Genomic DNA, 27411 nt, shown 5'->3' on the forward strand with positions numbered 1-27411 from the left:
AAAAATAAACTCAAAATGGATCAAAGACTTAAACATAAGACAAGATACAATAAACCTCCTAGAAGAAAATATAGGCAAAACATTCTCTGACATACATCTCAAAAATGTTCTCCTAGGGCAGTCTACTCAAGCAATAGAAATAAAAGCAAGAATAAACAAATGGGACCTAATGAAACTTACAAGCTTCTGCACAGCAAAGGAAACCATTAGTAGAACAAAAAGACAACCTATGGAATGGGTGAAAAATGTTGCAAATGAAACCAACAAAGTCTTGATCTCCAGAATATATAAGCAGCTCATACGACTTAATAAGAAACAGCCAAACAACCCAATCCAAAAATGGGCAAAAGACCTAAACAAGCAATTCTCCAGCGAAGAAATACAAATGACCAATAGGCACATAAAAAAATGCTCAATATCACTAATTATCAGAGAAATGCAAATCAAAACTACAATGAGGTATCACCTCACACCAGTCAGAACAGCCATCATTCAAAAGTCCACAAAGGACAAATGCTGGAGAGGCTGTGGAGAAAAGGGAACCCTCCTACACTGCTGGTGGGAATGCAGTTTGGTGCAGCCACTGTGGAAAACAGTATGGAGATTCCTCAAAAGACTAGGAATAGACTTACCACGTGACCCAGGAATCCCGCTCCTGGGCATATATCCAGAATGAACCCTACTTCAAAATGACACCTGCACCCCAATGTTCATAGCAGCACTATTTACAATAGCCAAGACATGGAAACAGCCTAAATGTCCATCAACAGATGACTGGATAAAGAAGAGGTGGTATATTTATACAATGGAATACTATTCAGCCATAAAAACCGACAACATAATGCTATTTGCAGCAACATGGATGCTCCTGGAGAATGTCATTCTAAGTGAAGTAAGCCAGAAAGAGAAAGAAAAATACCATATGAGATCACTCATATGTAGAATCTAAAAAACAAAACAAAACAAAACAAAAACAAACAAACTAAGCATAAATACAAAACAGAAATAGACTCATAGACATAGACTACAAACTTGTTTTTGCCAAGGAGGCGGAGGGTGAAAAGGAATAGACGGGATTTCAAAATTGTAGAATAGATAAACAAGATTATACTGTGTAGCACAGGGAAATATACACAAGATCTTATGGTAGCACACAGAGAAAAAAATGTGCCAATTAATATATATATGTTCATGTATAACTGAAAAATTGTGCTCTACCATGGAATTTGACACAACATTGTAAAATGATTATAAATCAGTAACAAATGTTATATTGTTAACAAAAAAAGAGCTGTACATCAAAAGCAAATCTGATGAAAGAATCAGTAACTAATCAGGACTAGAAGGTGAACTCTCTAATACTCTGCTAATGCTGTCCAGGTTCCCTGGGAGAACAGAAACTGCTCTGGATGGATTGCAGAGGGCTCTAGACCAGGCCTGGAGATTTATCAACGAAGGAGAACATGTAAGATGGTCATGAAGAGAACAGATCCATAAGGATGTCACAACCTGTAGAAGAAACTGCAGCAGGCTGCATGCGGATAATTCAATAACGATAGACCCCAGAACAAGAGATGTCCTTCTCCCAAAACTACAGGTGATGCTGGGAACATTGTAGGGGACTGGGCTGGAATCATGCTGCTGTCTATATCTTAGTATCTCTGTTTTGTGAATAGTTTGTAACCAGCATTCTTTTAGCAGGGAACATTAATTTGGGAGTCAAAATGTCTGGGTTGTATTTTGAGACCCATGACTAACTACCTTTGTGACACTGGGCAAGTCAGTCTACCACTATGGACCTCATTTTCATCATATTTATGAGGAAGAGTTGGATTTGATGGGCGATGACCAATGCACGGCCATATCCCACCCCAGTGTCCATGGCAGACATTGAGAAATAGTACTCTTTTTTACTGAGCCCATACATAATCTTAGGATCCTGATCAGCATCCCATCTAGAAAGTCCCCAACCAATCAACTAGAAATGACACATGTACATTAACTACATCTTGCATTTTTTGTCTTCTGATGCTTTGATATCTGGGGCATTGCTGACCATGGAGGGAATGCCCCTCCCTAAGTTAGTCAGTTCCTAGAAACAGGAAACAATGTGCACAGAAGCAAACTTTTCAAAAGCAAACCAGCCAATCCAGAGCCCAAACAACCAGCTCCTTTAACAGGCTCTCCTACTCCAAGCCAGTATCCACCAGCCCTAATCACTCCAGAGCCAGACATCAGACAACCAGGAGTAGTGCCTATGCCCCAGACTCTGCTGAAATTACTAAGATAGTCAATCCTACACCTGCTTATCCTGCCTTGCCTGTTCCTTCCCACAGTGCTTGCCCACAGTTCTCCTCCCACTCTTTCCCTCCTGCCTGACTTTGGTGCTTCCAGTGAAGTCCTACTCTGACCCCCACAGCATTGAATGCCCTCTTCTATTGGAATCTGTGAATATTACAAAGTAGCTTTTCAATAGCAATCATCTCCTGATCTGTTGCCCTTACTATATCCAAGCAATAAAACCTATATTAAAACAACATATGATGGGACCTACCTGCCCCCAAGGCAGATGATCTCTAGAGTCTTTTCTAGCTTGAGCAATCTTTTATCTTCTTGCTTCAATTTGGAGAGCACTGTACTGTTTTAACAATAGATATTTCAATTATAATAATTTATTGATCTTCTGGTTACCCTGTCTTTAATTCCCAATTTTTTCTAAATCAAGAATCACATAAAGAGAAATTCTGCAGAAAGTCTCGTGTAAAAGTCATTGCTTAAGTAGAGGCAGAGGGAAATGGGGGTTCTGTTTTAGGAAACCTTTCATTTTGCTCTATTAACAGCTAAAGGATAAAAATCATTCTGGTGTGCTTTTTTTTTTTTTTACTTTTGTTAACTTTTCTATTTTCCTTAGTTCTTTTTTCTTTGCTTTTGGGTCAGAGTAGCAGACATTCCCTTCTGACAGCATATGATGGTGCAAGTTTGCAACGTATGCTGGGAAGAATTAGGAAAACACTGGGGTAAAATTGTCCCTTTTAAAGGCATATGGGCGTAGTGTTTTGTATGTAGTGGGTGCTCAATAAATTCTTTAAAATTAATCAATAATAATAAATGAATGCATGTTTTTGCTCTTATATTATTACATAGTATTTAAGTTGAATTATGTTCCCCCTGCCCCCTGCCCAAATTCATATGTTGAAGTCCTCACCCTGGTACCTCAGAATGATCTAATTTGAAGGCAGGGTCTTTACAGAGGTAATCAAGTTAAATGAGGTCATTAGGGTGGGTCCTAATCTGGTATGACTGGTGTCCTCATAAAAAGGGGTGCATTTGGAGACAGACACTCACACAGGGAGAACACCCCATGAACATCAAGGCAGAGATCAAGCTGATTCTTCCACAAGTCAAAGAACAACAAACATTGCCAGCAATCCACCAAAAGCTAGGGGAGAGGTCTGGAACAGAGTCTTCCTCACCACTCTCAGAAGGAGCCAACCCTACCAACATCTTCATCTCAGATTTCAAGCCTCTCAAACTGTGAGACAATAAATACTTTGTGTTTTTTTAAAGGACATGGGTATAAGACAAAACACAAGAAATGTATCCTAGTATATGAAGAACTAGATTAATAATGGGAATATTACAAAATATGTCCTGAAGGAATGAACTAATTCTAACCTAGTACCAACCCTGATTCATTGTGTAGTCTTCATCTATAGCCTCATCCTTCTTTGCCTTTACTTTTTGTTTGAAAAACAATTATTTCAACCTCTCTCCAAATATACTTCATAGAGATGTTGTGCAGAATCATTTGACTTTCTAGAAATTGCCTTTAGTTATAAATTTGCAGAGAAGAATTATGTGTAAAGCAAAATTACATAAGCATTTGTGTAAGGGAATAAACAAGGAAGTGTATTTCAGTTCAAGAATTAATACTTTGGGCTCACCCACCGCTGTGGACTGGGCAACTAGTAGACATGCAGCATGGGGAAGGGGGGAACCAGGGCGAGGGGGCTATCGAGCGCGAGGCGCCGATGCCTACCTTCAGCTGGGAGGAGATTCAGAAGCACAACCTGTGCACGGACAGGTGGCTCGTCATCGACCACAAAGTCTACAACATCACCAAATGGTCCAGCCGGCATCCACGGGGCTTTCGGGTCATCGGGCACTACGCAGGGGAAGGTGCTACGGACGCCTTCCTCGCCTTCCACCGCAACCTCAGTTTCGTGCGCAAGTTCATGAAGCCTTTGCTGATCGGTGATCTGGCCCCGGAGGAGCCCAGCCAGGACCACAGCAAGAACTTGCAGATCACTGAGGACTTCCGGGCCCTGAGGAAGACCACTGAGGAGATGAACCTGTTCAAGACCAACCACCTGTTCTTCCTCCTCCTCCTGGCCCACATCTTCATCATGGAGACCATCGCGTGGTTCACTGTCTTTTATTTTGGCAATGGCTGGATTCCAATCATCATTATGGCCTTTATTCTTGCTGCCTCTCAGGTGAGGCATGACACATTCACCTGTCACTTGAAGCCCCTGCTCCCTCCCCCCACCGACTCTCCCAACTCCCAGAGGCCTGGTGTCTGGGTGCTGATGCTGTGAAAGCATCCCTGGCCCTCTCTCCCCAGGCCCCAGCTGGATGGCTGCAACACGATTTTGGCCACCTCTCTGTTTACAAGAAGTCTACGTGGAACCACATTGTCCACAAGTTCACCATTGGCCACTTAAAGGTAACTGTCAGCCACCCTGGGTGTCCGTCCCATCAGTTAGCGTTTGATGCAGCACTATCTCACTTTACTCTGAGACCAGGACCTACCAATCCCCTGCTTCTCTGACCTTCCAAGCCTTATCACATTAGACACACAGAACCAGTGTACTAATTATAAAAACAGGCACACACTTCTCCATTGATGATATTTGTTTCTTACCTAAGCAAGGACTTACTAATAAACTCCTTTCAGTTTGAGGACAGTGAAAAAAAGAAAGAATTAATACTTTGACTTAAGTTATAATTAAAGGATACCATAATTACTGGAAATCAAGAAAACAGTTTAGAGTATTTTTTTTCAGAAGTTCTGTGTGAACTTTTTACTTTTGTCATCGTGTTTGGTTTTGAAAATGCGTCCATTCACAAAAAAAATCTGAGCAGTTGGACAAAACGGATGTATAATCCTCTGAAATGGGCCAGGACTCAAGTTGAAGTATGGTTGGCTGGACATTTAAGAACACAACGAGGAAAAGGCTTACCTTTCTCCTCCATCTGACATTGCCAAGTGAAACCTTCCAAATGTTCTAGAGAAAGAAGATGCCTCTGACTCATATTCTGTTTGCCTTTGAGTCTTGCTCAAATTTTTTTTCAAATGGAAAAAAGGAAGAATGAAGGAAAGAGCATAAAAGTCAAGGAACTGATTTTGTGTGGAAGGAAAATACAGCTGTGAAATCTCTGGGCTATGAGTATATAAAAATTAGGGGGGAAAAAGCCAAATCCTAACTTATTCAATGCCTTAATTTGAAGATGAAGATAAGGTGGCAAAGAATGGTGAGACTGAGGTGCTCCTTTAGAATCATGGCCTTTCTCTGTCTCTCAAAGACATTTCAACATCTTGTAGTAATCTATAATGGAAAAGAATCTGAAACATATATATATAACATATATATAACTGAATCACTTTGTTGTACACCTGAAACTAATACAACATGGTATACAACATTGTACTATATTTCAATAAAAAATAAAAACAAATAAAAATTAAAGATATTTGGAAGATTGCAAAACCTTCCTCCAGAACCACTTCTAAGGCTGGAGAAACTGTCTGTCAATGGACATTTAACACTTTCCCCCTAAAATGCTGTTTCCAGATATGCAAAGATTAAAATGTTCACAGAACCCTTTGGGAGTGTATGAATTTGACTGTTGGTTTTTTTTTTTTTCTTGCTCTAAGGTCAACAGAATCCTGAAAACCCTGAAGTCCCTTCTCTCAAAGGATAAGTTCAGGTGAGTAGCACTCTCTCTTGCTACAAGAGCTAAATTGATATCATCTGTAGGACCAAGAATTCTGGGGCATGAAAAAACAAGTAAAAATTAAAACTCTGGGTGTGCCATTGAGCCCAACTCTTTCATTTTGAAGATGAGGTAGCTGAGGCTCAGAGATGGAAGCACGCACTGAAACATCCTGTGGTCCCCATGGTAGGTTATGCAGAACAGGTCTCAGCCCCAGCCCTCACTCGAGGTCTGCCCATCCTCTTGCTGCAGTGGTCAGAGAATTGTAAATATCTCATCAGGGCTCACTAGAATCCTTGCCTGGTCGACTGAATCAACCAGAGGGGAAGAGTTAGAGGCTGTTTATGGCCACCCTCTTCAATCCACACTCCCACTCTACAGACTCTAAAATAATAAGGGATTCTGGGTGCAGGCCTATGAGCAAGCTGTGGGGGTGATAACTGAAAATGCAATGTGAGGAAGCAGGCTCCAGCACTCCCAAGGGCAATACTAAATTGTGTGGCCCTTGCATTTTCCTCCTTCCCTTTACTTTTTCTTTCCTTTTGGAACTGTTGTATTTTGAGCAAGACTCTCAAAGGAGAACAGAATATGATCCAGAGGTATCTTTCTCCTGAGAATTTGGAAGGTTTCACTCAGTATCTTCAGGTGGGGGAGGAAAGTAAGCCTTTTCCTCATTGTCAATGTGTAGCCAACATTTCAGAGGCCCCTGGTTATACATCCATCTTGCCTGACTGCCCAGAGGTTTTATGAATGGACATATTTTCAGAACCAAAATGACTTCTTTAGAGTGGTGCTCAAATTTTAACATGCATAGAAATCACTAGGAGGGCTGGTTGAAGCACTCATTGCTGGGCCCCATGCCTACTTTCTAATTCAGTACGTCTGGCTGGAGCAAGTTTTAACAAGTTCCCAGGTGATGCTGCTGCTAGTTCCAGTGTTCAGGGCTAGTGGGAACAACGACCTACTGGGACCCAGCCTTAGACGTGCTTCTGTTCCCCTTACCTGCTTCCACATCTCTGATAAGACCCCCTTTCCCTTGACTCAGTGAGAAGCTATAGCCCACGGGAGGGGGAGCTGGTGACAAAATGGCCATTGTCATCTTCTCATAGGAACCACCTTGTTACTTTCATTCCTCTTAATGGTCACTATTTTAGACTTCTTTTTAGGCTTTTTATTTATCTTACTCCTCACACATAAGTGACCACAAAACCCTATAGATTCTGTACCCTAACTATGGACAGAAGCTTTCTCCTATCTCTCTAGCCACTTTCTCACCTCTGTGATCCAGGTGAACATGGTCTTTCACCCAGAACTCTGCAGCAGCTCCCCATTTGGTCTTCTTCTCTTTCACTCCACTATCAGAGCACGTTTCCTAAAACAGAAATCTGATCCTAAAACTGTGGAGCTCAGAATTGCTCCAGTGTGTCCCCTTGGCTTTCAGGAGAGGGGCAGAGGGGCAGTGATATCTTGGAGACATTTATTTAGCCTTCCCACCATCCTCTTCCTTTCTCCATTCACACCAACACTCATAGCATTCTAGACCAAACTTGGCAGAAGGAGGAAGAGGTTAAATTGGTAAACCTCCTTCTACTTAAAAGAGGTACCTTTCATTTTAGTTTAATGAGCACTTATAGGCACCTACTATTTGCAATGCCTGGTACTTTTCATCAATCCTCACCAAAAGCAGGGGGGTTACTGGGAGGACAGAATGAAACACAGAGTTAAGGAGCTGCCTAAAATTATCTGCAGCTAGAGAATTAATTTGGAAGAGAAAGCAGGCCTTTGGTTGCCTATCCAGGTTTCTTGCCCTTGAACCTCACAATAGTCTTCATTTGTCTTTCAAATGTATGAGTTAGGCAGTAGAGGTAAAGAGAGTAAGCTTTAGCTTTAGAACCCTGCTGATTAGAAGCCTGCTTCTGCCATAAGGAACCATAAGTACATTTCTCACTCTTTTGAGCCTCCATTTCCTCATCCTGAATTAACCTTTGTTAGTTTTTGATTATTCTTCTAATAACAGAAGAATTTTGTGTACAGTATTCTAAGATGACCCCTGTGGTCCCTGCCTCCTGGTGTCCATGCCTCCATGAAACCTTCTCCCGTGGAACGTGGGCAGGATATACAGCTTGCTTCCAACTACTAGGGAATATGGCAATGGACATGAGGTAGCCCTCCCACAATTATGTTGTTTTATAGAAGGGATTTACAGATGAAAGTAAGTTGCTAAACTTTGAATTAACTGAAAGGAGATTATCCTAGTTGGGTCTTCCCTAATCAGGTGGGCCTTTAAAAGAGGGCTTATCCTTTCCCTGACCTCAGAGACTCCACATAGCAGATGTTCTCTTCCTCCTGTTGGTCCTGAGTTCTGCAGATGCAAGGAAACAAATTCTTCCAACATCCACATGAGTTTGCAAGAGGACCCCTGAGTGGCAGGTGAGACTGAGACAGCAGCCCCTTGAATGCAGTTTTGTGAGACCCTAAAGGTGACCCAGCTAAGCTTTGCCTGGACTCGTGACTCATGGAAGCTATGAGATAATAAAAGTGTGTTGTTTTAAGCTGCTAAATTTGCATTAATTTATTATGCACCATTAGCTGACTAATACATTCCTTTTTCTCTGTAATTTCACCACAAACTTCCCCTCGCCCCCTCAAAAAAAAAGGTGTGGGCAGGGATGAAAACCAAAAAGCAGACTCTATAGACTGAGTGGAGCTGGTTTGGGAGCAATCACATCTTTACTCGTCCACAACCTTAGTCCTTCAGAATGGCTTTCAGCAGTGCTGCTCCGGGGAACCAGATGATGTACCCTGAAGGGGTACTGCCTACCAGGGCAGGGGAGTGTGGGACTGCACTAGAGAACATTCATCTTTTACCTTGTCCATAGTTGTGCCTTCTTCTGGAACTCCAGGAGAGAAGGGCCATGCCAAGTGAAGAGAGTGGGAACTGGTTCTGGAAAGTTAAGTAATAAAGAAGGCCATATCAAATGACCGGCATGATCAGTGATGCAGCAGGTGGAGAAATGGAGCTGGGTTTGAAGATACAACACTCACAAGTCATGGTTTGATTCTGCCCTTAATTGTTTAGGACTGTAGTCCCTCCTAGCACCTCTTTGGATTTCTATTTCTTCGGCTCGAACACAAAGGAATTGGATGCTTGCAAGTTTCTGATTTCTTCAGAAGGACACTGACTTTCCCGAGTGACATACAGAAAACAGATGAAAAGCACAGCTGTTATGGTTAAGGCAAAGGACCCAGCATGAACACTACTGCAGAGGATGAGCCCCAAGGTTCCTTCTGGCTCAGATACCTCCTGATAATGCTCTGGCTCTCCAGCAGAGGCTGGCAGGGATATGGACTGGGAGGGTGCACGCACATTTAAGCACCTTGCCACCTTCACAGGGAACTTACGAACCTGGTAGGGCAAGTGGGGAAAGGAGGCCACACAGGAGCAGGAGCCCCTACTTCTGCGGGGCCTCCAAGGCTCATACCAAGCACAGACACAGCTGTCTTGCTTGGAGCCCTTCCTCCACAAGGCTCACAGCTGGTCAGCTAGAACTTTCTCTGATGCTCCAAAGACTGCTTTCCTCTGAGCCCCAGCTAGAAAGGGTGAACAATGTAGGTTTCCCTCGTATTTCATGAACTGTTCCAGGAAAGTCAGTGTGTTGCTCTGGAGGCACTGCATTTCAACTTCACATGGCATCAAACAGAACTCGAGCTGTACTCCTATGCCTATTACTTGGTTTCACTGTTTGTCTGTGCCTATATGACACCATCCCCACCCTCACCAACCCTCAAAACCAGCATTATAAGCACATACAATAGACGCAAACGTCTCTCCAGACCTTGCAGTTTGGCTCCAACCAATCTCCTGTGTAAGAGTTCATGTATCTGTATGCTGTCTCAGATAAGCTTCTTGTGGTGTATAGAAAGAAGACTAGTGAATGAAAAGAATGTTCATGTTTTCACCCAGTGTGTTTATTGAACACTTACCATGTGTCTGGTGCTATTCCAGCCACTGTGGATACAGCAGTGAACTAGATCGTTTCTACCTTCATGGAGCTTGCGTTCTGTAGGGGTAGAGAAGACATTTAAAAACTAGTTATGTGTAGGAGAACAAACATAAACAAACAGAAACATTTAGAGTGAAATAAGACCACTGAAACAAATAAGCAAGGATATGGTTAAATGGGAATCAAATGGGGTGGGGGAAATGCCTTTGGGTAGGGGCATCCCAGAAAGGCTTCCCTGAGGATGCAGCATTAAGCTGAAACTTTGAGGCTGAGAAGAAACCAGTTAAGCCAAGATTCCAAGAAAACCCGTTCAATAAAGAGTCCCTGAGTCAGAAGAGAGCTCAAGAGAGCTCAGCCTGTTTGAGGAACTGAAAGGCCAGTCTGGCTGCAGTGTGGGAGGGTGGCATGACTTTCCAGTGGATCCAGCTCTCTTTTGAAGGACTTAGCTGGAGTGGAAGGTGTGGGTTGAGCTCAGGCTCTGCCACTTGCTACCCATTAACAGTCTGTAGGAGTCAATACCTTTCCCCAAGTTCCTGAGTCTGCCATGGTGGCAATCACCTGACCCCAGGTGGCGCAGGCTGTTTCTTCTGGCCACTGTAATGATTGAACTGAGTTTCTTCAGTGTCTTAAGTCCCCTGGGAAATAGGCTCTGAGATGGAGATCTGAATGCAGGAATATAACTGGGTGGCACATTTGGGAATGACTCCTGTGAGGGCTTGAGGAAAGTGAAATTTGGTGAAGCAGGTACAAGAAAGGCCACAGCCAATCCCAAAGGGAGCTCTGAAGCTGGGAAGGCTTTTCAGAGTCATCTCAACTTGTGGTACAGACACCATGCCTTTTACCTCCATGCTGACCAGTCATCAGATGTGGGCTATCCCTAGGTAGAGAATGTAATTTCAGACCAGACAGCTCCCTTCAGCTAAGGGAAAGGCCCCGAGAGGGAGTCAGCTGGAAGCCGTCAGCAGGCAACACTCCCAGCACTGGAGAAAGAGTGTGTCTTCCCTGCAGTGGGAGCTGTGCAGCACACCAGAGCATTCACTACACTCATAGCCTGAGAGCAGCCAGCCATCACTGAGACTCAAATCTGAGGCCCTGGATATTGAAGGAGAACATCTTGCTAGTCTATTTATTTGAAATATTTTCTTAGATTGCTTAGAAGTGTAGTAAAGTCAGTATTTTTAAGGTGTTCTGTTAGGTGGGACTCCAGGCAAATACTTTCTGTGAGGGTGAAATAAACAAATTGCAAAAGATATGTGTTCCTGGTCACTTACCTGCTCTTCAGGATTTCTCAGAACTGGCCATATCCCTGACCCCTGCCTTGCTGGATGGATTTCAGAGCAGGAATATCTGAAGTCCAAAACACCAACTGGGGTTCCTGGCTCTCAGAGAACAGATAAGTCCAGCTCAAAGGAAGGGCTTCAGATTCTTCTGTGTTCATGTTCCTCATGTTCCTGTGAGGTGGTTGTATGTCTCGTGCAAATCCAGTGGCATGTTGTCTTTGGGCAGTATGGTCAAGTGCAGGGCAAAAATCAGAGAGTAGACCATGATGGGGTGCAGGATGCTGTATTAGTGGAGGTCAGAAAGGCCTCTGGGATGAGAAAGTGATATTTGAGTTCAGACTTGAATGAAGTGAGGAAGTGAGTCATGTAGATTTCTAGAGGTAGGAATTTCCAGAGAAAGAGAAAACAATGTGTGGATGTGCTAAGGCCAAAGAATGTTCAAGTCACAGTAAGAAGGTCAGTGCAGAGGGCGCAGTGGGCAAAAGGAGGAGAGCTCAGAGGGCTGGCTGGGGCTAGATCATGTGGGGCAGGAAAGCAGACCATGGGAAGGACTTGGGATTATGACTTTTTTTTAAAACATTTGTATTGGTTTATAATCATTTTACAATGTTGTGTCAAATTCCAGTGTAGAGCACAATTTTTCAGTTATACATGAACATATATATATTCATTGTCACATTTTTTCTCTGTGAGCTACCACAGATCTTGTATATATTTCCCTGTGCTATACAGTATAATCTTGTTTATCTATTCTGCAATATTGAAATCCCAGTCTATCCCTTCCCACCCCCTGCCCCCTTGGCAACCACAAGTTTGTATTCTATGTCTATGAGTCTGTTTCTGTTTTGGATTTATGTTTTGTTTGTTTGTTTGTTTGTCTGTTTGTTTTAGATTCCACTTATGAGTGATCTCATATGGTATTTTTCTTTCTCTTTCTGGCTTACTTCACTTAGAATGACATTCTCCAGGAACATCCATGTTGCTGCTAATGGCATTATGCTGTCGGTTTTTATGGCTGAATAGTATTCCATTGTATAAATATACCACCTCTTCTTTATCCAGTCATCTGTCGATGGACATTTAGGCTGTTTCCATGTTTTGGCTATTGTAAATAGTGCTGCTATGAACATTGGGGTGCAGGTGTCATTTTGAAGTAGGGTTCCTTCTAGTTGTATGCCCAGGAGCGGGATTCCTGGGTCACGTGGTAAGTCTATTCCTAGTCTTTTGAGGAATCTCCATACTGTTTTCCACAGTGGCTGTACCAAGCTGCATTCCCACCAGCAGTGTAGGAGGGTTCCCCTTTCACAACAGCCTCTCCAGCATTTGTCATTTGTGGATTTTTGAATGATGGCCGTTCTGACTGGTGTGAGGTGATACCTCATTGTAGTTTTGATTTGCATTTCTCTGATAATTAGTGATACTGAGCATTTTTTCATGTGCCTATTGATCATTTGTATTTCTTCGCTGGAGAATTGCTTGTTTAGGTCTTCTGCCCATTTTTGGACTGGGTTGTTTGCTTTTTTTCTTATTAATGACTTTTCTTTTTTGAGTGAAATGGGAAGTCATTAGAGAGTTCTGAGCAAGGAGTGATATGATCTGACACTGTGTACTCAGAGAACAGACAATAAGAGGGAATGGTAGGCAGAGTGCAAGTAGGAAGCTACTGTGGTAATTAGGACGTGAGAATAAGGTGGTTTAGACCAGGGTATATGTGGAGGTGGTAAGAACTGAGTGGATGCTGGGTGAATTCTGGAAGTAGAATTTATTGATGATTTGGTTGTAGGTGTGTGAAAGAGGGGAACCAAGGATGACTCCAAGTCCAAGTGTCATTTCTGTACATAGCCACTCCCCTATCCCACCTGCACCCCCACTTGATTTTACTACCCTTTTCTTCCAATTTGGAGAACTCTCACATTTCCTTACCCAAGTGCTTCAGTGTGACCCCTCTCTCCCATCGCAGGCCTGTCCTCTTTGATAGTTCCTCATCTTCTACTTCTAAATGGCTTTTCATATTCCAGACTTTCCTATATGGTGTCCTAGCCTTGGAATTCCCTGCATAGTGACTGCTTAACTAGTTTGCAAAAGTAAATGGTGACCAAGGTGCTAGTTTGAAGATGCCATCCAGCCCTACCACCAACATGCTATACACTTTCATTCTTAGTGTGGCACCCCTGCCTTATCTCACAGTCATGAGCAATGCAGGAATTTTAGGCACTTGAGAGTCAATGGTGAGAGATGTGAGGCATGGGGCCCTTTTCTAGCAGGAGCTCCTTCATCTATTTTATCCTCACAGCAATGTGATCAATATTTTTTAATTCCCATATTACATAAAGAATTGAGATTCCAATGGCCTAGGCCTAAGACAAGGCTGGTAAGTAACAGAGCTGGGATCCAACCCACACTGCCTGCCTCCAGGGTCCAAGCTCTTCCCTCCACCCTGCACCCTGGTGGAGCAGAAGGGCATACAATTAATTTCAGGGTTATAAGGACACCAAGAATGGGCTTGGTCTCTAGCTGTGGCACATTCTGTTATTTCTGAGCTTCAGTCAGACAGGAGAGAACTCAAAATGCCACCTGGCCAGTAGAGTTTTACAGATGACGCTTACTGCAGAGCTATGTTCTGCCAATTCACTAAAACTACAAATTGTCTGCTTTAGAGTCTAGAAGCCCTACATGTGCTTTTGTGCACAAGATCTGGGTCATTTTCAGTTTTCTGGGACAGTCTGATAGTGGATGGTGGTAAAGTGAAGTTAGAAGTTGAAGGGAGGATTTTTTTTTTCCTCCCAGACACCTTGAAATGTTATGTTTACTCTTTCCTGGCATGAGCTTGGGACCTACTCACATCTGACTCACCATGTGTAATGTGACTGTAGCATATTAGGTCTATTTAGAATCTTTTTATCCTTCATCTCTATCATAGATTCAGGGAAAGAACGTATCATTAAAGACCTCGTCAATTTAATAGACTATGTTGACTTCTCTATCAACAGAAAACAGAAAATCTATAAACAGAATATCATACCTGTGGTTTCCTGCTGCCTATCTGGATTTCCAAACTGCTTTTCAGCCATGAACTTTATTCCTCCTGATTAGAAACAGAGACATTATGGGGAAGACAGATGGGGAGAGAGGAAGGAAATAGTAATGAATTTTATCAAGGCAATTTCCAACCCTGGGATTATGTCATCCAATTAGAATATGCTTATATAGGTGAGGATACCAGTTGACATGTATTTCCATTCCTTGAAAAATCCTTTGTGTCATAACTATTTTTCATATAATACTAAAGTTTACTCATTAGCTCACATTGGTAGTCCATTTACCTCTTAGAAAAAGCTCACCATCATAGCTCTATATTACATTTTTAAATATTTAAAAGGTTTTAATAAGAGGAACTTTTAAATTCATGTATACTGCTATTAAACTTCAGCAAGCAATCAAATAGTCATACAGGAATATAGCTGTAGCTTGATTAGGGACTGTTAGCACTCAAATTAATTTTTTAAAGTAGTAATAAATTTTAAAAGTATTACAAATAAATAAATAATTAAATAAAGTATTACATAATATTTTTAAAGTAATAAATAAAACATCAATGTTTATTTTTTGTTTCCCTGGGGCAGCTACTTTTAAAAAATGGCATTTAATGATCTTTGCTAGTAAAGTAGGACAATGTTCTCACAAAAAGGAATTATCATGTATTCAACAGTATTATCCATTGTTACCATGTATAACAATACTAATTGATGTGCTAGGCACCTTACAGAGGTTGTCATGGTTAAATATCTGAATGATTAAATTCAGTGCCCTGAAAAACCAATCATATCTTGGACTACATTATATGGTGGAGGATCTGCAACAGTTAAATTTTAATTTTAATTTTGCTCAATTTTAAAATTGATTTGCAGTTCTAAGCATAGTTAAGGCTTATAATGGGCTCATTGTCCTGAAGCTTAGAATTGTCATCTTCTTTTTATTTAGTCAATAAAGTCTTTATTGAGCAACTACAATGTAATAAAGTCTGGGGTAAATCAGACACAAATTTAATTCTAATAAAATTATAGTCAAATGCAATTTAAATCAAAACATTCATGGAAGAAGCCCTTTCATGGAACTTTTATAAGGTGATTCAACAATTTTGATGGAAAAGCAAATGGCCAATAATTGCCACAGTTATTTTTCAAAAAGAGAACAAAGTAAGGGGGCTACATCTACCAAATATCAGACTTAAAATACAGACAATGTGTACTGATACAGAGATAAATAAACAAATCAAGGGATGACAACAGAAAACCCAGAAAAAATGGACTTAGATACATTTGGAAATACACACACACACACACACACACACACACACACACACACACACTTTAAATATCATTAAAGCCCTGTGAACTGGATCAAAACACTCAAGTTTGGTATGGCCATACGACTGAGAGCTGATGAACAGAATGTGTAAAGATGGCTCCTCCAGGCCTAGTCCATGAAATCTCCCTTGTAATTCTCCAAATTTCTTTTCCTTGGCCTGATAGATGGATGTAGAAAATCTGGTGGATCTCTGGGGACCAAAAAGATGACAGGGCCACTAGATGGAAAAAGCCTGATTGACTGCAAAGAGAAGAAACCCCACCCCATCCTCTTTGTGTACAACCCATGTACTGTAACATAACCAAATAAATCTCTGCTGTACTGAACCATTGAAAATTAACATTGTTTGTTATAACCATTAGCCTGTTTTGACTAATATACTATCTAATTACATTCATATCCCTTTTTCTTTCTACTAAACAATGAGCTCTTTGAGGGCCAAAACATACAGTCTTTCATCAAGTATTGCTTAGCAAAAAGATGATCAATAAATATTTATCTAATTAATAAATATTCAATGAAGCCAGGAGAAAGGACTAATATATTTTACACTGTTTTCTTTGTACACACTTCTACTAAAACAATTGTTGAAACAACCATGCACATAAAAAATTCTTAAACATTAGTAAAACAAAATAGCAAGTTAACCAGATTTCATCATTTCTCAAGTATTCTGAGTATCTGACATTTTGCTGCAGTAGAAAACAAGAGATTGATCTGGTTTCTGAAAGACACAATCATGCATTCTTCAGAGCAATAAAGGAAAGAAAACTGTCCATCCATCATTCTTATAATGAAAACAAAATTCTCCACATTCTATAGGTCCAAATTAATTTTGATCCCTAATCTGCATTTGAAACAAGAAAACTTTATGGAATCACTTTCTCAAGGCTCTTTTGACAAGATAGGCATTTTGACACATTTACTGGAGGTAGCCATCTGCCACAGTTAAGTCAAAGTTTATTAAAATGGCACTTAGTGTATAATCTTCTCCCTTCTTTTTCTTAATTACGAAGAAACATTTGTAACACATTAACCCCAGACAATCTTAGGAGACCTCCATTTTAGGATATTATATATGTGTTTTATTGAGTACTGAGAGATCACTAAGTATAAATTAAGGATTCCCTATGGTGAATGAAGCTAACATTAGTAGATCAAATTACTGCCCAAAGGAGGCAAGAATATACAATGGAATAAAGACAGTCTCTTCAGCAAATGGTGTTGGGAAAATTGGACAGCAGCATGTAAAGCAATGAAGCTAGAACACTGCCTTACACCATACACAAAAATAAACTCAAAATGGATCAAAGACTTAAAACATAAGACAAGATACAATAAACCTCCTAGAAGAAAATATAGGCAAAACATTATTTGACATACATCTCAAAAATGTTCTCCTAGAACAGTCTACTCAAGCAATAGAAATAAAAGCAAGAATAAACAAATGGGACCTAATGAAACTTACAAGCTTCTGCACAGCAAAGGAAACCATAAGTAAAACAAAAAGACAACCTACAGAATGGGAGAAAATTTTTGCAAATGAAACCAACAAAGGCTTGATCTCCAGAATATATAAGCAGCTCACATGATTTAATAAGAAAAAAACAAACAACCGAATCCAAAAATGGGCAGAAGACCTAAACAAGCAATTCTCCAAGGAAGAAATACAAATGATCAATAGGCACATGAAAAAATGCTCAATATCACTAATTATCAGAGAAATGCAAATCAAAACTAATGAGGTATCACCTCACACCAGTCAGAATGGCCATCATTCAAAAGTCCACAAATGACAAATGCTGGAGAGGCTGTGGAGAAAAGGGAACCCTCCTACACTGCTGGTGGGAATGCAGTTTGGTACAGCCACTGTGGAAAACAGTATGGAGATTCCTCAAAAGACTAGGAATAGACTTACCATGTGACCCAGGAATCCCGCTCCTGGGCATATATCCAGAAGGAACCCTACTTCAAAGTGACACCTGCACCCCAATGTTCATAGCAGCACTATTTACAATAGCCAAGACATGGAAACAGCCTAAATGCCATTGACAGATGACTGGATAAAGAAAAGGTGGTATATTTTTACAATGGAATACTATTCAGCCATAAAAACCCGACAACATAACACCATTTGCAGCACCATGGATGCTCCTGGAGAACATCATTCTAAGTGAAGTAAGCCAGAAAGAGAAAGAAAAATGCCATATGGGATCGCTCATATGTGGAATCTAAATAAAAAAGAAAAGAAAACAACAACAACAACAACAACAAAAACCCAAAAATACAAAACAGAAACAGACTCATAGACATAGAATACAAACTTGTGGTTGCCAGAGGGGTGGGGGGTGGGAAGAGATAGACTGGGATTTCAAAATGTAAAGTAGATAAACAAGATTGTACTGTGTAGCACAGGGAAATATATATAGTATCTTGTGGTGGCTCACAGTGAAAGAGAACGTGACAATGAATGTATGTATGTTCATGTATAACTGAAAAATTGTGCTCTACACTGGAATTTGACACAACATTGTAAAATGACCATAACTCAATAAAAGATGTTTATATATATAGCATATACATACACACACACACACACACACATATATATATATATATTTACTGCCAAAATATCCTCCCTTTCCCAAATACTATATATTTCAGGAAGCCCACAGAAAGTATACATGCCTATCTTCATTTTCAAATTTAAAAAACCAGATGTAATTATTAAGAAGTAATTACATGTATTGTTTTAAAATAAATTAGTATGGCTATATTATAGCTTTAAAAGAGAAATCAGAATTTAACACTTCAACTATTCATTTATGCAAATTCTTCTAGAGTGGGCAGTTGCTTTACTTAAGAATTACTGACGGCCTTTTCTGAAATGAGCAAGTCTGGTAAATACGTGCCTCTTGATTATGTGTAGTATGTCTGCCAGATGGTGTCTGGGTATCTCTCACCCTAACCCTCCCTGACCCTTACTTTGTGCCGTATTAGATTTTTGCCAAGGGGTGAGATGAGGATAATTATCCCCCACATTTCTTGATATTAAAAGAAGATGACATTTTAATGTGGTTTGTTTTGGGATTGGGTGAAAAAGTCCACTCATCAAAATGGTTGTCTTAAAAAAGCAGCTGCAGAGTGCTATTTATCCCCTCAGTCCTTCTCTGCCCAGCTCCCGCCATCTTGTTAACTTTTGTTTTGCCTGAATGGCTTCATGCCAAAGCAGCTTCTGGTGCTCAATTTGGTGATCTGGGTTTCTGATTGTTGAAACCCAGATTACCAAATTGTTGAAATTTCTATCCTCATCTCAGCATGTAAACAAAAGCACGCACATTGTCTTAATATAATTCCATGCATATTACTCATATGGTGGGTGTTGTTCATGGTTTTCATCTTGGTCAAAAAACTATCCCTGCTTCCATTATAATGAAAGTTTTAAATGCTTGTTGGAAAAAAACAGGAAAACATTTTGAATTGAAATGCCAAGGGAAAATTGGTGAAGTGCATCTATAATTCTGTTCAACGATGCGTTTAAATTCATGTTAAACACCTCAATGTATTAAAGTATACATTTTCAATTTTAAAGTAATTCAAAACTAAGACATGGATTTTTAATATTTTTTGCTGGATCAGTCAGTTTCATTGTTAAAATGCATCTGATTTGCAAGATGCTGGCTTATAGGTGTCACACACACACACACACACAGAAAGGCACCAGTCCTGATCACAAAAGAGGTAATGAAAACAGGGAAATATGGTTCTATAATTAGGAACTTGAATTAGAGGCTAATACAAGATGTAGTTAATGTGTTGAATTTAAAATGTCTATAGAATCAAATCTGACTTCTAAAAGAAACAGCTTTAGTATAGAAAGTCCAAATAGTGTCACAATTGTTTGAATCCAGAAGAAAGTAGTTAGTGATATTGAGCATCTTTTAACGTGTCTATTGGCCATCTGTATGTCTTCATTGAAAAAATACTTTGTAATAACCTATAATTATAAAGAATATGAAAAAGAATATATTGTGTAATTGAATCAATATGCTGTACATCAGAAACTAACACAACACTGTAAATCAACTATACTTCAATAAATATTTTTTTAAAAAAGAAGAAAGTAGTAAACTTCATAAAAGAGAATTAGCAGTGTTATTTTCAGAGCCATTTGATGTCTGCACTTCCAATACTTACAAACGGAAATAAAGCACACTATGATTCAGAAGAAATGAAACAATAAATTAAATGTTATCTAGACACACTCCATCTCTGAGGGCTTTAGGCTCTGTTGCTTTTATGAGAAGGATTACTCTGTTCTAAACATCCCTTTTCAAAAATGTCCCCAAGAAAATACCCCAGGCTTTTACAGGATAGTAGAACAACTGTAATCCAAAAATAGTTGGACAGGGTGGGCAGGAGGCATCAGAGAGTAAAAGAGACTTCTCAGCATACTCCCTTGATGAGATGTGAAGACTGATGATAAATCGCTTTTACTGTTTTCCCTCACAGTTTGGTTTTACAATTATGTAATGAAAATAGCATTCTATGAGAAAAACAATGTTGTTATGTTGACTAAGCATAGTTATGAAAGAGAGGAAGGCCCCCTGAACAATTCAATGGAAAAATTGTTCACCTCTTCTCCTTTCTCTCTCTACATTCTCTCTCTATGACCTTATCTCAACCAAAATTTCCTCATCTTATGATGGTTCAAACTCTTAATTTTATTTATCCAGAATAGACTTCTCTCTTATTCTACAAACCCATCTATCCACATATTCCTTCCTATTTGACATTTCTCCTCCTAAACATCCTCTACTGAACACATCCTCATTATCCTAACTGTAATTTGTGGTCATTCTGAGAAGAGTTGCAACTACGAATACCTCACCCTTGACCTTCCCCATAGAGAATCCAAATCTCAGTACACTAAGAGATGGAAGCTACTAATGAGAGTTTTCGGTTGTTTCTCAAAGTGGTTCTTGTTCTTACAGCAAAAAAACAAAAAACAAAAAACGCTATATTCCTCTATAGCCTTTACAAATACTAAAGAATAAATGCTATAAAGTCTTTTGATCTTATTGGCAAAAACTCTACCTATATGTTAAGGCTATCTTCTATCAAAGTGGCGTTGTTTTTCTAGATAGGTAGGTTGGTAGGTAGATGGTGAGATAGCAGACACACAGAGGGAAAAAGAAATAGAGAAATAGAGATGTACATACACACACACACACACACACACACACCAGTGTTTTATAAAATAAAGGAATAAAAGGATGAGTGAGTCATTGATTCTCAGTGGGGTGTTAAAGACACCCAGAATGGAGTGAGCCAACTTCTCATTGAGGGCTCTTTCTTGGTCTATTGCCGACATGGCTTGAGTTTTGGAGAACAATCCTATTTTCAAATATATTGCTCCAGCATTATGCCACTTGTATCAATTTTAGTGTCTGGGAAATTGGGTCACCAAATTTATAGTGGAAATTAATAAATGCTCATGTCTCACATGCTTCTTTTAGGGTCTTTAAAATTTTTTTTCTTCAAGAGAAAATACATAAAATGTTCAACTGTAGGACAACTTCCATCTTTCAACTTTCCAATATGGTCATTTCTCAGTTCTCATCTTTTTTGACCTAACAGCAACATTCAAGAAAGTTGACCACTTCCTCCTTGAATATTTTTCTTACTTGGCTTTCGCACATCACTCTCTCTTAGTTCTCTCCTTACATCGCTGGCTGCTCCTTCTCAGTCAGCTTTGGTGACTCATCCACATCACCTTGACCTCTAAGCATTGTCTTGCCCCAGGGATCAATCTTTGGCTGTCTTTATATATCTACAATCTTCTGTGGTTTCATGGCTTTAACTTCCATTTATATACCACTGATGCTCAAAGTTATGGTTCAGCTTGAACCTCTTACCTAATGACCTTTCTGACCATTAAAATCATGGATGTTTAATACAAATCTAAATTCAATGTGTTCAAAACAGGACTCTTGATTTTCCCCTCAACTCTAACTCTCCTGCAGTCAGCCTTATCTCTACCAACAGCAATTCAGCTGTCCAGTTGCTTGGGCCAAAAATGCTGTACTTTACTTTGATTCCTCTGTTGTCCTCATACCCTCCCTGCAATCTTTTAGGAACTCCTGTTGGTTCCCCCTTAAAAATATATCCATATCACCAATTCTCAACATCTCTTTTTGTTCCAATTTTCTCACCCACATCCACTGCTATGATCTTGGTTAAGCTATTATCATCTCAAACCTGGATTATGGCAGTAATTTTCTGGTTTTTTCCCCCTTCCTTTCTTGTTTCCCTATAGTCTATTCTCAATGCAACAGGCAGTGATCCTTTTAAAACTTAAGTCAGCTCACATCCTTCTGCTCAAAACCCTCCAATCGTTTCCTGTTTTTCCCAGAGTGAGCCTCTGAAGTGTTAAGTGACCTGGCCCCCCCACCCAAAGCTCTTCTGTCACTCTTCTCCTCATTCGTTGTGCTCCAGCCATGCTGGCTTTCTTGCTTTTCCTTGAACACATGCCCAGCACTCTACTACCTCAGGGCCTTTGCACTGACTATTCCCTCTGCCTAGAATAATCTTTTCCCAATACTTCCAAGTCTCACTGCTTATTTTATTCAGATATCTGTTCAGTTTTCTCCTCATCAAAGAGACCTTCCCTGACCACACTTATGTAAAATAGTACCACCTATTTTCTATCTCACTAATGATGGTTAATTTTCCTCTAAGGCACTTTAAAACCATCTGGCATACTACATTTTGTGTTAGAAGGGAATCCCTGAATTGTTACTGGATGTGGAGAAAATCTCCTGGACTATTATAACAATGAGGAGGCAGAATACTGGCAGGAATAAGGAGGACTGGGCAGAGGCACTGGGGAAGATGGTTGTGGTTTATGGAAAAGAGCTTTCTCTCTGTGGGCAGAGCCTGGTCCTGCCAGACAACCAGCTCTCAAGGCCACCGAATTACTTTAATGACTCTGAAAGGGGTTAGCAGAAAGGTGGGGAGAGATTTGCAGACTTGTATTTTTTTTGCATATGACAGAAGTGGAATTTTCAGTCACTGTTAGCATTACTTTCCTCCAGTCTTTGCCATGTTGAACTATCCCAATGCTCAAATGGCAGGGTTTCCACACAACACAGCAGGTATCCCAATGGTCTAGGGCAATTCCCTGAGGCCACACTCTTTTCTTAGCCCCTTCTTCTGAGGCAATGGTTGCAACAGAGAACAGTGAGTTGTAAATGCCAGAAGACATCACAAGTCTTGGAGCTGGCGCTGGGCCCACCACGGCTTCCCTCCAAATGCTTGGCTTCCCTAAAGCTGAATGCCTGGTTCTCAGCTTATGAAAGCAACACTCTGGCAGAGACCACTTTGAAAATCTGCACCCAAACTACAATTTCAGGGATTTGAGAAACCACATAAATAGCTTTTTCTTTCCATTTCCAAAAGTGGCAAAACGGAGGGTATTTTTAAGGGTAAAGAGCTTTTCTGATTAAATGGCTCCTTTACTAACCCTACTTACTGACACCAGAGCCGGTATTAATTGTCACAATCCCCAGACAGGATTAAAAGTAGGGGAAGTGTGTTCTGTGTACCTTCCCACCCTGGAAACTCTCTCCAACTCGGTTCTCTCATTGTCAACCAGGAGGCCTACTTAAGGATATTGACTTTGTTTTCTCTCTGGAATATGTTTTAGCTCTGCAGTAATGTGAAGGCTACCACAAGCCATCAGGAGGATAGAAGTAGAAAGTGGGAGCAAACTTAAGTCAGATGCTAAGGAGAGCAAGACCCATAGGCCAAAACCTTGTCAGTGAAGCAAAACCAGGACAGGGGCTATGCTGGAGTTAGAACAAGAAGCATTCACTTGGGGAACTGGGATACACAAGAATGATTCATGGGCAAATAAATCTAAGATCAAAGTGGGTAAAGGGTTGAACGGATTATGTTTTGGGGTAAGGCACAGGAAAAAGGGTATGTATGGATTGGTTTGAACGAGTTTCCTGCCTTGTATGTTTGTTATGTGGTGGGGGAGGGGGGTCCTCTTTGGAAAACTAAAGACTCCTGGACATTAGTTGCACTTCTACTGTTCTTACAGAGAAAACTAACATTTACTGAGCAGTTTCTCTTTGATAAGCAAGGGCTTTGCTTGCATTATTTTACTGAATTCTTGCAACCATGGTGTAAGCGCTATGTTTACCCTCATCACTTGTTTAAACTTACAGAGTGATGTGTGTTGAATCCAGGTTTTGAATCCAACTCTGGCTGATTCTAGAGATAACACCCACTCTAAACAGCCATGTGGGCTCCATATGGTAGAGTGCTGGATTAATATACAGCCTGCATTTGACATAGAGCAACACTCCCTAATGTCTAAGTGCATAAAGTGGGACCTCCCCAAAACCCTCCCTCATGTAATGCTGTTCCTCTGAGACTTTCAATGATTCTTATGGTTCCCCAGGTTTTGTGATGATAATCTGTCCTCTTTGATATCTCAGGATTTAATGCTCCCAGGTTCTGTGATGATAATTTATGCTCTTCGATATCTCAGAATTTTATGAATTAGCCTTGGCCTGCAGGATCTGGTCTCTGGAATAATAGCTCAGGGATGAATCTAATATACCTTTTAATCCAATCCAGATGCAGCTAAAGGAATCAGCCTTAAATATGTATCACCATAAAGAAAACTATTACAAAGGCATGGGTGAGGACAATTGTATTATAAATTTTATTATCACCTTAATAACATGCCAGGTTGACCAAATTTTCCACTGGGATTCCTGAATCCCCCATAATTGTGCCTAAGGGACACAATAATGAAAGTTCCTGAAGGTATTTCTCCTAATTATTGGAGTACAATGCATAACTTCATTTCTAATTCCCTAAACTGTATTCTGGAATACGTCAATATTGAATCAATGTTTGCCTTGGGTCTCCTCAGCCCAGGGACTCATGCATCACCACATCATTTACTGGCATTCACTCATTCAGCATGGAATCACTGAGCATCTACTCTGGGCCATGCCTTGGGATTAAGTGAACAGGTCAGGCATTGTCCCTTGGAAAACTTATAGTTCAGAGTGGCAGCCAAGCCATGCTGCAGTGTCGAGAGTACTAAACGTGAGTCTCTTTCTACCTCCCGTAAGCTGCACCTTCCAGCCATATTTTTACTATTAATAAAAATCCTATACGGTCTTTTACTCAGGTTGAAACTGCTCTGGAGTCTCACTTAGCTAAAGACTGGTCTTGAAAGATTTGAGCTTCCTGGCTATAATGCATTTCATTTTAATACAGAGTAAATTTATTCCTGCTTCTGTGTATTTCTACTATGCATACAGTTTTCCATTCCGGGAAAGCTTTTCCTTCTACTTTGTTTATCTAATTCTTATCTTCCTGGAAAGTCCAGCTCAGGTTTCTTTCTTTTCTAAACTGCTCTGTGACTGACACAAGGGAGTTCTTTACCTAAACTCTGAACTGTTAGGGTCAGAAATTCAGGGCAATAATTCTAAATGGTCTCTGTAGTAAGTGGTACTCAATCAATATTTGTTGAATGAATGAATGAATGAACAAAAATGATACTCTGGGCCCTGACTGTAATCTAAATGAATCAATTTGTCCTCAGATGCATTCCTTGCCCTTGCCCCATTCAACTCTGTACCATAGGGAGGTTGGCCCCTGGGGGCTGGCATTTCCCAGGTGACTTCTGCTGGGTTCAGCAGCACTGACAGGAGATTGGGGTGGCAGGGTAAAGCGAGGGTACCCTTCTTCTGTCTGGCTCCAGGTGGCATTTCAAGCAACAGCTGTGTTTCCTCCCTGCCTCTAGTTCCTGATGGGCCAGCCCACTGAGGTTCCTGGGACCCTGAGCCTTAGTAATGTCACCTTCTACATTTGTCTCTCCAGCCCAGCACCGTGAGATACATAATCTGGGTTTTAATACTCTAGTAGCCACTTTAAAAAAAGTCAAAATTAAAGGGTGAAATAAATTTAAATACTATATTTTACTTAACCCAATACATTCAACATAAAATTTCTCTGTGTATTCAATACAAAAACTATTAAAGAGCTATTTTTCATTCTCTTTTTTAATATTAATTCTTCACAATCTGGCGGGTATTTTACACTAAGAACACATCTTAGTTCAGACTAGACACATTTCAAGTGCTCAGCAACCAAGTGTGTCTGGCTACCATATTGGACAGCACAGTTCTAGCCTACTGGCGAGAGTGGTTTCCTGCTGCTGCTGGTTTTGAGGTTGCTTCATCACTACTCCTTGTTTTGTTTTTTAGCAATGATATCACTTGTGTAACTAATTTTCTGAATTAAAAGTCCTCCATTTTAAATACTGGAAGCAGTTTCTGGGTTTTTTTAGAGACTGACTAAAACAAATTTACTAACAATACTCAAGGAGGAATATCAGATGGTCAGCCATGGAAGAGAGAAAAGGGGAGTCAAAAAAAAAAATACTAAAAATCATACGGAACCACAAAAGGCTCTGAATAAATAAAGCAATCTTGATCAAGCAGAACAAAACTGGAGGTATAACACTCCCTGATTTCAAATTATATTACAAAGCTATGGTAATCAAAACAGCATGTTACTGGCATAAACACAGACACACAGACCAATGGAACAGATGTGAAAGCCTAGAAATAAACCCACACACATATTGTCAACTAATATTTGACATGGAAGCCAAGACAACTCAATGGAGAAAGGAAATCCTGCTGTTTGCCACAACATGGATGAACTGTGTCCTCTGTGGACATTATGTCCTGTGATATAAGCCAGACAAAGAAAGTCAAATACTGCATGATCTCACTTATATGTGAAATCTAAAAAAAGTCACATTCATAATAACAGAGAGTACTGTTATTATGGGGGGGGGGGGTAGAGGAAATAGGGAGATGTTGGTCAAAGGGTACAAACTTCCAGTTGTAAAATGAGTAAGTTCTGGTGATCTAAAGTGCAGCATGATGACTCTAGATAGTAACGATGTTATTTATTGTATTATATACTTGGACTTTACTTGAAGAGAGTAGATCTCAGGTGTTTTCACCCTAAAATAAAGGAGGGTAACTATGCAAGGTGACAGATATGTTAATTTGCTTGACCGTGGTAATCAAATCACAACGTACGCATATATCAAAACATCATGTTGTACAAACTAAATACAGACAAGTTTTATCTGTTACTCATACCTCAAGAAAGCTGTGGGTGGAAGGGAAGGAAGTCATAGACACAAAACTTAAACGGCGACCGCCAAAGCACTGTCCAGAGAGAGCAATTTCTGTCAATCCCATTCTTAGAATTATGATGAAAACCATGATAGTCATGCCACGGAAAGGTGTCTCAAATTCAACCAAACACACTTCATCATCAACTATCATTCAATTTATCAAGAAACTCCTTTCCTTCCCCTGCTCCTTTGTTGTAATTCCTTGTACCCTAAGCAATCTTCCTTACAGTTTGTCTTCCCAGGCAGGTCTGCCTATAAAATAGAAAGCACAAGCTATGCAGATTCAAAAACATGGTCTTTCTCTTAGTTACCTCACCGGGCACTTGCTTTAAGGTGTCCTCACCACACAGCACCCTGCTGCACGCGAATGGCAGACCCTGGCAGGAGTCTACTGCAGTGCTTCCAGTCAGAGACTTGACCCAGCAGGTCTTAACTCTCTAGGCCTCCACCACCTCTTCTTCTGTGAAATAAGAGGAGATGGATTCTATTTAGCTTTGATGGCCATAGAGAGCTGGAA

At 40.3% G+C, this 27411-nt stretch overlaps 2 protein-coding genes and 1 long non-coding RNA gene across 3 annotated transcripts in view; 1 reads left to right on the forward strand and 2 right to left on the reverse strand.

Annotated features, from left to right (window-relative positions):
- Positions 1 to 14592, reverse strand: part of LOC105104712 (uncharacterized) — a 128261-nt gene extending 113669 nt beyond the window's left edge. Inside the window, exons 1-2 of the long non-coding RNA XR_010380850.1 lie at positions 14304 to 14592; positions 9982 to 10058 (exon numbers count right to left, since the gene is read on the reverse strand). This is a non-coding gene — a long non-coding RNA (uncharacterized LOC105104712). The remainder of the gene's footprint in view (positions 1 to 9981; positions 10059 to 14303) is intronic.
- Positions 3975 to 4598, forward strand: LOC105104977 (acyl-CoA 6-desaturase). Its single transcript, XM_010998735.3, has one exon. It carries the CDS (start codon positions 3975 to 3977, stop codon positions 4596 to 4598), a length of 624 nt encoding a protein of 207 aa, XP_010997037.3.
- An 11951-nt stretch (positions 14593 to 26543) lies between the features above and the next one.
- The window catches only part of DTWD1 (DTW domain containing 1), a 62083-nt gene continuing 61215 nt past the window's right edge, over positions 26544 to 27411 (reverse strand). Inside the window, exon 10 of the transcript XR_010380851.1 lies at positions 26544 to 27354. The gene's annotated coding sequence lies outside the window, so the exon portion shown is untranslated. The remainder of the gene's footprint in view (positions 27355 to 27411) is intronic.

Source organism: Camelus dromedarius, chromosome 5 (assembly GCF_036321535.1).
Source record: "Camelus dromedarius isolate mCamDro1 chromosome 5, mCamDro1.pat, whole genome shotgun sequence".
Classification (NCBI taxonomy): Eukaryota; Metazoa; Chordata; class Mammalia; order Artiodactyla; family Camelidae; genus Camelus; species Camelus dromedarius.

Coding starts and splice junctions, on each gene's coding strand:
- LOC105104977 (XM_010998735.3), top strand. CDS start 3,975: ATGCAGCATGGGGAAGGGGGGAACCAGGGCGAGGGGGCTATCGAGCGC.